Source organism: Ixodes scapularis, unplaced genomic scaffold, assembly GCF_016920785.2.
Source record: "Ixodes scapularis isolate PalLabHiFi unplaced genomic scaffold, ASM1692078v2 PGA_scaffold1__304_contigs__length_218370807, whole genome shotgun sequence".
Lineage (NCBI taxonomy): Eukaryota > Metazoa > Arthropoda > Arachnida > Ixodida > Ixodidae > Ixodes > Ixodes scapularis.
In genome coordinates this window covers 31197639-31208565 of record NW_024609846.1, presented here as the reverse complement: position 1 = coordinate 31208565, position 10927 = coordinate 31197639, and the positions used below count along the sequence as shown (strand labels likewise).

Here is a 10927-nt window from a genome sequence, read left to right as displayed (position 1 = left end):
TTCGGCGCATGCGTGGCGCCGCCATAACTTTAGTTCACAGGAGGCAAAAGGCCACGCACGAGAGGGCTCGTGCTGTCTCGTGCTCCACACGCACAGAGGTCCAACGAGGTTGTCGCACGCGCAGAAAGACTAAAGTTCCCTCGATGCAATGCGGCAGCGGTGGCGTAGTCAAACTGGCTGGTGAGATCGGTCTATTGGTAGGGGCGGGCAACTGACCGATTAAACTAACGGTCACTCGATCGTCGCTTTAATCACGATTAATTCTTTTAACCAGTTAATGAGTATATTTTTCCCGACCCAAAAGAAAGTAAAAACGTGTATTCTTTCACCACGCAGGCATGGACGAATACGCCTATATAAAGGACAAACTTTGGTTTAAATTTTAACCTTATGTTCACTGTAATGGCGAGATTTGTGACTCCAGACAAGTTCAGAAGGTTACACGTGTCCCGGACAATTGAACGCCGTGCGAGTGCCCGTTTAGCGCAGCAGGTAATCAAAGGGGGTCGCTCTTGCTGGAGATTATCAACGAACTTCTTTGCCGCATGCAGCTGAAGTAATATTCTGTAAGAGAGAACTAACTAGCTCAGCTCCAACTAGTAGCATCTTGGAACTGTTCTCAATAATAAGTTGCGACGAGTCACACGCTGTAGATGAGCAATTTAGCCAGTGCAGTACAACCGCTAGCCTGGGGTCTTTAACGTGCACCACGCAGTAGTGATACACGACCGCACGCCGGTACGATGCTCAAACTGTTCTCACCTATGTATGTAAGGAGTATTCACTGGGCGCCATATTTGTGGGTGCTGTCTAGAGCGCGTGCTCAGAACGAGCCCCCATTAATAGACTGCTAAGACCGGCACTCTTGATGGTGCGGAATGCACGTTGCAAAAGCACCCTGGAAGCTCGCCATCAGCACGCGCTCAGCAGTCGCGCACACAGCTATGGCCGCCAGTGGATACTTCTTATAACTTTGTGCATAATCGAAATTGTATATTGAGGAGTCTATCACAAATTCAGCGGAAGCAAATATATAGATAAATATATTTGTGTGTGTGTTTGTGTGTGCGTGTGTGTAATTTTGACTTTAATCAAATAAAATATATATATGAAAATAAATAAGACCGATTAAATGACTCATTAATCGATTAAAGGGGCGATTAATCGGCTTGAAATTTTTCATTGACGCCCAGCCCTACTAATTGGAATGATTAGTGGGTAGACCTAAGGCTACACTCCGTTTCACTTCATGTTGTACCGCAGCAAAGGCTAGGAACACGAGCTCATAGCGTTGGCAGCTGCCCGTAATGCGCGAGAGCTTGTGCCGCCGAGATGTGCCCTAGAGCAAGGAGCTTGCGCTTGTAGCCTTTTCCTGCGGTACATCGTGAAACAGAGTGGCTGCCTCTGTCTCCACTGCTCTCCTGCAACGCGTTAGAACGCGGAATAAGTGTGTCCTGCGTTTGAGTCTCGCATTCGAATGCGTTCGACGTATGCAGTGGAGACATAGGCAGGCTTGCTTTAGGTCTACCCACTAATTGGTCCAATAAGAGCTCGGCGTTCTGCCGTCCCCTCTGGTCTCCTCCTCTCCCTCTGTTTCTTGGCGCATGAAGTGCATTCACTGTCCGCCATAACAGTGTTGAGTGCTTTCTGACGGCGAGCTTCCACAAAATTCACATCGCATTATCAAAGCTTGGATCTTGGCAGAGTGACTGGAGAATTATTACTGATCAATCATATAGACCTGCATATTTTGTTTATTAGTAAAGCCATTGTTTCTCAACTTACCCGGTTTTTTTTTTTCGTTTCTCTTTTTTTTTGGGGGGGAAGGGGGGCGAAGGTGTCCGTGGACATGAATGGTCCAGGCGTGCAACGTCAACAGTCTGCAAATCCCGACACTAGATGGACATTAGTCCGCACCGGGTGCCATCTTTAGTATCACTAAACCTAATACAAGAACCACTTATTGTCATTTTCTTTCCTACAGTTATCTAGGGTGTGATTATCCCCTCAAATATGAGCCATTACAATGGCTAACTAATCGACAGGAATTTTCCCCGTTTTCATGAAGCATCAATGACTGGATTTCACTGACTGGCATTGTATAGTAACTGATTCAACCATAATTCGTTCCGCTCCGAGTGCAAAGCGTTTTTGGATACGTAGTATTCTATGTCTCTGTACATGATTGCCTTATATTCTTAATTAATATTCTTTTTTCATTTCCTTTATCTCCCTCAGCGTTTAACGTAATGCGTGATGTCTTCGAGGATAATAAACCTGACCTTGAACTTGCGTTGCAGACAACGCGACAGCTAGAAAGTGGCACAAGACGAGGGCCGCAGTTTCGCTTTTGGTGTGCGGGCGCGGTGGCGTCGTCTGCTACCCGTCTAGGCCATTTGGGTGGCGGGGTCTAGCCCCAGCCGACGCCCCATGCGCGTCCCCCGTCCAAGGTCAGGGGAGCGACAGCCCTGCCCCCCTCCCTCGCAACCGTCGGACAAAGTAAAGGCAGGCAGCGAAAGCGGCAGGAACGTTCGTTTTCCCCTGGTTTTCCCCTCTCTTCCGCCACCGACGGCATCGGAAGGCCGCTCAGCGAGTCGTCTGCTTCAGCCAGAAACATGTCTGCTAAAGTGCGTCTGCTACTCTCCTTGCTCGCGCTCCTGGTCGGAAACGCCGTTGCGGGTGAGTGCCTCTTTCTTTTTTTTTTTTCTTTTATTTCTACTTTTCTTTTAATTTCTTGATTTGGAGGCGCACTTAAGACGCTGAGATATCGAGCGGACGTTAAACCCGCTTGATTCCTGTTCCTAATCGGAGGAGCGAGGAGTCAATTGAGTTTCCGAGTCGCTGAAATGCGCCTTGTCCTCGGTTTGGGTTCGGTACCAATACCCACTTATGAGCGTCTGCCAACAGTTACGTTCAGTTTTTTTATTCAACCAGTAATTGTTTCAAGAATATTCTGGTAGTTGCTATATGCTTTTTTGGGGGGTTTCGGTGCTAAATAAAAGTGTGGCTTTCTTCTTCGTGGCCGCAAGCATGTTTTACATGTCTTTCCTGGTTAGTAGCACTGCACATCACACCACCATCTTTTTTCTTTCCTTCTTTTTAGGTTAGTTTGACGTTCAGCAGAAATGCGCCCGAAAGAACTCGTAAAATCAAAGGAACATTACGAGGCAACGGTTTTCCAATCTAAAACTTTTTTTTTTTTGTGATAGAGTGAAAAGATTAGCAGGATGACTTGCTTTAGAACAAGCTTGGAGACTAAGACACAAAAATAGTTACTTCGGATGGATTCGCGTCACAAGAACTTTCTAGAATAAAACTCGTAAGAGCCGTCCTAGCTAATAGCGTCTTTCCGCACACATCTTATTTTGAAATAATATAACGGGTATATCTTCCTGGAGCAGAGTGTCTGTCTTATCAGTCAAAGAAATGTATCGATAAATCAACTTCGTCGCATTCTGTCATCGCCGAACACGAGAAACATTTTCGTTTCTTTTGAGCCCAAAGATAGTCACGATCCCCCCCCCCCCCCCCCCCCCCAAACCCTTGTCTGTTATGTGCCTCTGCAAACTTGCAAACTTAATTAGAAACCGAAAAAGCGAACTTTTAATTTCATTTTTGTGTTATGATTTCGGATTTGATGTTTTGTGATTAGAAATGGAGTAAGAGCTGTAAAAAAAAGTCGGAAGTGTTGTATAGTGAATCCAGATTCACGAGAGAATCGGTAAAAAAAAAAAACAGATGCGTCGCTGCCATCGATTTGTATGTAGCGTTCGTTACATCTTCGCTTTAAAGGCGCGCTTTCAAGTGTTTGGCATCCGGATCAATGAAAAACACTGTTTTGCATGACGATAGTCTGGCGCATGATCGTTGAGGGAAGAACGTGCTAAATGATCAAACTTAAAAGTTATATCGCGCAACGCCGTGTGCCGATTTCCACGCCAACTATCGGCGTTCACTGTACCATTCTGCCTAAATCTTAGTACACTTTAGAAAGAGCATTCTGATAGACTTGACTTCAAAAACTTGTATTTTCAAGTCCTTTCAAAAACACCCTCTTTAATTTCGTGACTAAGTGACAAAATCTTCATTCTGTTCGAAGATACTGCGCAGAGTTGGTTCCGATATTTTTGAAGTGGGCGCCATCTAGTGAAGAGGGCACAAATGCCGCGTCAGTGTTCGGCGACGGCTCGGATCCAATAGCACGCTTGGTGCCCAAGAAATGGCGACCACGAAGGGTGCTTGTTGGGCGTATGAAAGGGGTCCACGGTATCACTTTCGAGCGGTCCCTTGTCTGGCTGCATCGACGACCGACTGTCGTTGCACCAGGGGCAACATACGCAGCGCGCACGCAGTTACCTCGTCGCGCAACGAACATTGGGTCTCACAACAATCCAGAAAGGCATCTAAAGTCGGCGTTACATAAGCACAAGGTCACTTTCGGTCTCTATACAAATCGTCCCTTTGTTTCCCCTTCTTAGAAACGGAAGAAAGAGAAACAATAAGAAAGAAACAACCGCGCCCGGCTCATGTTAACCTTCAAAATTACGGCAACAACAGACAAGGCGACGCCAAGTGAACGAAGCGTTCCGTGTCCAGCATGCCTAAAAACCGACTTCCCCCGAATGAGACTTCTCAAATTGCAGCCTCAATTAAAAGAGAAACTGCCGCTCGTTAACGCAACTCTTTTTCTTTCTTTGCATGGGCGCAATTTCGGGCCAGGTTGCCAACCGCTTGCTACGCGGATGTATGCGCGGCGGATGTGACGTCATAGTTCGTTACGCGGAATGGACCGCTCGTGTTTCTCGCCTTTTGTTTGCTCCGTCGGTGCCAACTGTTTTCAGTCGAACGTACGTGGTTAGCATTAGCTCGAGTCTTCTCGAAGGAGACTCGCCGGTAACAAATATGTCCCCCGTGGAGTCAGGCCCATATTGCTTACACCACCGACCGCGATTACGCATAGAGTGACGTCTTCCTCTTCGGCCGAAAGAACGGGTTGACGCACCTAGAGCCACTAAAGGAGCTGCGCTTAGAGTACCGGCACTCCGTTCCCCGACATTGTTGTGGGCGCCGCCATTTTGGCTCTTATGCGGAGCAGACGCAACTGCCGATCGTCATGATTCAAAGGTGCGACTTCTTCAGCGTTAGATTCGCTGTTAGGAAAGTCACGTAATATTGCTTTGCTCTGTCGCGAACTCTTTAAACATTTGTTGAGGACGGGAAAGCGTTTCCTGCGATATTAGATGAAGCTTCAGATAACTGGCAACCATGATTTTAAGCCACAATAGGCCAAGTGTCGTTACTCTGAAGCGTAGCTTATTTAGTGGCACTAGTCCCTGGCTGCTGGCTGCATCGCTGTGCACTTGATATGCACCAATTGTTGACTACGAGCGATACATCGTGGCCCAATTGTCACGATTTATACAATCATCCCCCCCCCCCCCCCCCCCCCAAAAAAAAAAAAAGCCGTTCGTCCCTCTTGCCACGGAGATCGCGTGGCTATTGGAGCATGATACTGCTCGTTATTATTTATTAAGTGATACATCGTTCGAGGAATAATGGTTGATGTTACAAGTGCACTGTAGGGGGACATAGATGCAGGAGCTTCGTAGAGTCGAGAGGCTTCACTAAACTCTAGATCAGAACCTCCCACGATAACAAAGCGAATTTTTGTAGTTCGTTTTTCTCCTTTCGCTGTACTCACCGCAACGTATTATGGGAACGTGGAAACGGTGTACGAAAACTCCCACGACAACACACCCTCTCCGAACAAAACGCGTAGGAACAAGGAAACAAAAACAAATTATGAAGTTATGCATTAATCACATTTGGACTTCCGCAAACCGCATCGAGTCTCTTAGACGTGGCTTGCACGGCGAACGCAGCAGCCGAAACCGAGCCTCACACCTCACCATCTCCTTATTTTATTCGACTCCTGTGTAAGATGGTGATTTGGGCCAGTTAGTTCATAGCTAACAGCGCCGAAATAATACGAGGACCAAAACCAATAGGAAGAAGACCTGTTGGCGTGTGTCGTGATTTTGTGTCATCCGGTCACCGCAAGTAATACGCGTCGCCGAAGAAGATAAAAGTCACCGCAGTGCAAGGCAGATATTCTCGTTGTATAAACAACCACGCAATTGTTTTGGTTCTTATTATTGTTGTTGTTCTTGTTCTTGTTCTTGTTATTCTTGTTTTTGTTGTTATATGGGGTGATTAATGTGGATGCGAGTGACGAGCACGACACGATCGAATTTCGTGTGAAGGTCACAATGCAATTGAGTTGAAGTGAAGCGTCTCCAACGTTTGATTATCATCCCCTTTCGATAGTGGTCACGACAGCTCTTCGCAGTCTACAGGTAATGTTGTCGAAAGTCCCTACAGCTAGCGTATTATACGGTGATCGCCAGTGTTCGAAACGCGTCTTCGGCGCATCGGAACCGAAGGAGGGGCGCGCCAATCAAAGGGTAACATAGAGAACGCTCAGGCAAGGCGCGATGACGAGGCAGCTAAGAGCGCCACCATCGTCAGTCGAGGTGGGGGCGGGGGGGGGGGGAGACAAATTCCTTTGACTTCATCTGAGGGAGTAAACAAATGCACGAAATACGCAAAGAACACCCGCACTTGCACACCGTGTGCACTCTCGAGAAAAAGGGGTGCATCGTTACATCCTTTGTCCCATAATACACGGCAAAACTTCAATTCCACGTACAGCGCCCTACAGTCAAACAGACGGCCCCAAATTTTACGAGGGGCTTAATAGCCGTGTGATACAACTGATTAAAATAGCTAATGTACGTTTTACTGAACACGAAAAAAAAATAATCGGGGTTTTTTTGGCCCAACTATAAAAACTCGTTATTTTCTTTATGTGGTCTTTGACACGTACTTTAGCTATCTAAAAATTTATATCGCACCGTTATCAAGCCCCTCGTAAAATTTGGGGCCGTCTGTTCGACCATAGGGCTCAGTACGTCGAAATGAAGTTTTGGGGTGAATTATATGGGACAAAGGGTGTAACGATACACCCTTGTACACCATTTTTTCTTGAGAGTGTAGCCACTGAAAGTTCAAGAAACGCAATTACGCATGCGCTCACGGGTATCGTTTTTCGGTGTTCCTATAACGTCTGACGACGCAATCCCATCGAGAGCGAAAAAAAGATACCATGTGGCACTGCGACGTCGAGTGTTGCAAACGCTGCGTAGCGCAGTGCACACAGATAATGACTGGTCGCAAATATCGAGCTCCTGGTCGTCGGTCAATGGAAAGCGCACCTTCTGCGTTACGCTGCGTTCGCTGCGCTAAACGGCGGCGTATATAGCAGAGCCTTTACTCGCCCTATATCGCCGTCTGCTACACGGAACACTTATGGAGGTTCCTTTCATAATGGTGTGGCCTTCAGCTTGCAAAAGCACCGTGACGGACAGTAAAAAAAGAGTCGCACGGACAGTAAAAAAGAGTCGCACGCCATGGCAAGTCATTTTGCCTCACCTGAGTCTTTAGCCCACAGCCATCGCAGAATGACGGTGAATCGTCCGCGAGATCAGTGCACATGCAGCCAACCCGCCGTCAACGCGCCTCGACCGCGCGAACGCTCGTGCGATGGCTGCGCCAGCCAAAGCTGGCACCTGTAGCCTTTTGCTGCAGTCCAAGTTAACGTGAGACAGGGTATAGTGGCCTCGCACCACGAAGGGCGTAAGGTTCATGACATCGAGGAACAAGAACGGAAGAACTTTCAGAAACGAAAATTCCGCGAAGCGAGGCTGCGCCGGATATGCAGATCGTTAAACCTTCTGGTAGCATCCCCGTAAACGTAGGCCTCCGAGTCCTCGGCGCAACCAATACCACCTACGAGACAAGGCCCGCGCGTGACATCATCGATACTGGATCCCCCGCCCCAATCGACGCTGAAGCTTAACGCGCCACAAACACGCGTCCGTCTTGGCGTCACCGCTTGCCAGCGTCGTGCTCATTGTGATACGCTGCAACACGCCCTGGTGACGAGGCTGGAGCAGGAGAGGCGGCGTCGCGCGGATCCACAAGCAATGACGTAGGGGGCGCAGGCCTTGTCTGCTAACTGGTACCGGCGCAATCCCGTTTACGCGGGGGCCTCTTCCCTTCCTTCTTAAACGACCTACCGTTTGTTCGAGGTGAACGGTCGAGTCGCACTCATCTCGCGGGAATAAATAATTCATCTCCGCGGTCCAGGGGTACGCGTCAATGGACCCCGGTGTTAGTGCCACTTTGCGCCTTCCGGTTCGGCCAGGGCTACGTAACTTGATGGATTACCCCGAGCACGACAGGTAGTTGCCATTTAATCCTCCGGCTAAGTGGATTCCCGAAGCGGCATCGATCGAGTGCCGCGATAAGTCTAAATCGGGCAAGAAATAAAACGAATTATACCCTGCTCGGGAAAGCGACAAAATTGAGAAAAGTAAATTTATAGGCGTCTATACTTTCTCCACAAAAAGAAAAACAAAAGTCAGGCAACACGCGTTAATTTGGCTGCGAACGACTCTCTGGCTTTAGTACTTACAGGACTTACCAGGCGAATGCGTCCAATCGAAAATTTCCCTCGTGAGTTTGATCCCATTTTCTGTGTTTCCCATTTTGGTCCCCGGGCCTGCAAAGCACGCTTGACAGTGACGCTGATTTGTGCTTATTGTAAACATATTAGTATGGTGGACAGTAAGAAAAAAAATAGCTTACACTGATGCGATTGGGAGCGCAATGTTGTTACTTCTCTTTTGAGAGCGTTCCTTCGGTTGGGTGTCTTCGGCCGCATTCACGCTGCTCGGTACAAAAGACAATCGCTGCAGGCAGTTAATTTCTTACAAGTTAAAATCTTAGAAGCACCCTTGTTTCACACATGCTTAAAACACGCAGACAGTTCTTTTTCACGACCAATGTACAAGAACCGTCATACGAGGAAGAGCCTCAGACAGTGTATATGCAGACTGTCTTTTGTACCATGTATTTGGAGGCTCGAGTATAGGTACTTTTGAAAAAGTAAATAATAATAATAATTAATTGAACGCGAATGTATATAAAAAAAGAGCTGACCCACGAAAGCAAAAATGATTGTATCCGTTACAGTTATGCGCGATCCCCACTAGAGCGACAAACAAAAACAACCGACACGGACAAGCCTCCAACAGATGCAGCATGCTCGCGATGCTGGCGTTTAGTCGTTCGGTGCTCGTGAAGTGAGCACGAGTGATCGCGAGCCTGCCAAGGATAACCCTCGCGTGCAAGATGCTCGTGTTTGAGCGTAGCCTCCTTTACTCTACGAAGCCCGTCAAATCGCGAAAAAAATCTGATTTGAGGCTTGTCGCTGTCGGTTGTTTCTGTTTGTCGCTCTAGTGGGACCGGGGCTTTACAGTTACTTTCACAAAAAAAGACCAAAGAGAATTACCACAATGAAGAAGTAACTCGTCAGGTGCTCCGCGTAAGGGTTCTCACCTATCTGTTCAGCCCAGCACACCACCACCTGCGCCCTTGGAAGTGCAAATAAAATTATTATTATTATTATTATTATATTATTATATTACTTCAAAAGTAACGGCGTTACTTCTAGTTTCTTTTACATAACAGGTGCGTAAAGATAACCAGATTTTTCGCATCAGATTCACACGTGGCTATACTCGGGCCGTGACTCGTGAGCAACTGCGTACTCAACAGCTGGCGCAAGGCGAGCATGACTCTCAAAATGTCGGAACACGTCACTTGGAATGTCCAAAGAATGGCTAGATCGTGCTCTATCAATGATATCTTAATCCTCAAGAAACTATGAACAGCAACGACAGAAACGTTACTTACATCGTTGCTTCAGAAAAACTATTAGAACTGTACTCGTCTCAAAACTACAGTTTCACTTTCACCTCAAAAACCGTAATAAAAAAAAAAAGTAAGTTTCTTTTTTTGCGGAACGTTATTAATTTTCCTTTTCATCTGTTTAATTAAGATATATGTAGGTGCACCTAAGATTACCTTTCTGTTATTTGATCAAGACGTCCACGTTTCAAACGACAAAAGCATCGTTTTTCGGCTAAAAATATTAAATCTTGTAAAAACTGTCTCCCGAAGCCCACGAATAATCCGCAAAACTTTTTTCTTGATGTTTTTAGAATGAAACGCCTTACGGTTACATGTGAGCAAAAAAAAAAAAGAAAGAAAGACGTTTACAATTCTTTGTAATCCCGACTTAGACCGCAGCATTTTAGGGGGAGGAGGAGAGAGTACGGAGGGGAGAGTATGCCCTCCTTCTCTTCTGCTCCCCTCCCATTTAGCGGGAAATTTGCGTTAAATTTCCCGCTAAATTTAACGGGAAATTTAGCGAAAAGTTCCCCGCTGAATCTAGCGGGTTAAGTTTCCCCGCAAAATTTAGAGGAAAAATTTACGTGACGTGATCTCAGCACCAATTTAGTTCCCCGCTAAATTTAGCGGGGAAATGTTTTCGCTATATTTATCGGTGAAAAACTTTCCGCTAAATTTAACGGGGAATTAGGGAATTTTCGTAGACCGCGTTTCCCTCTCCGCTAAGCCCTCCGCCACGAAGAAGCCGCTACTGCGCCTGCGCGCCCATAGCCTTGAATGTAGAGTTATGGGTATCGTAGCGGGTTGCGGAGGGTGTTGCGGGACGGCGAAAACCATCTAAGAAAACTCCCTATTATTTCCACTACATTTAGCGTGGAAATGTTTCCTCTAAATTTAGCGGGGAAATTTTCCGCTAAATTTAGCCGCCGTGTGACGTCACCCTCGTGACCCTCATGACGTTCGCTCGTGAGTCACGTGAAACGTGAGTATGGGAAACGTGCAACGCGCGGTTACGCCGACGGCGACGCCGCTCAAGCCGGAAACGGGCGATAAGAGATGCGCTCTAAAAAAGTACCGAAGTTACGGTGCTAGCAAAGACTATGTACTAGCG

At 47.0% G+C, this 10927-nt stretch overlaps 1 protein-coding gene across 2 annotated transcripts in view; it reads left to right on the top strand.

Annotated features, from left to right (window-relative positions):
- Nucleotides 1–2482: 2482 nt before the first annotated feature.
- Nucleotides 2483–10927, top strand: part of LOC8051601 (extracellular protease inhibitor 10) — a 46509-nt gene continuing 38064 nt past the window's right edge. The window contains exon 1 of one of the 2 annotated variants that reach the window (XM_029975470.4): nucleotides 2483–2679. In XM_029975470.4, the coding sequence (XP_029831330.2) occupies nucleotides 2616–2679 (64 nt within the window). In that variant the 5' untranslated portion in view covers nucleotides 2483–2615. The remainder of the gene's footprint in view (nucleotides 2680–10927) is intronic. The other variant, XM_029975471.4, reaches the window with a different exon arrangement.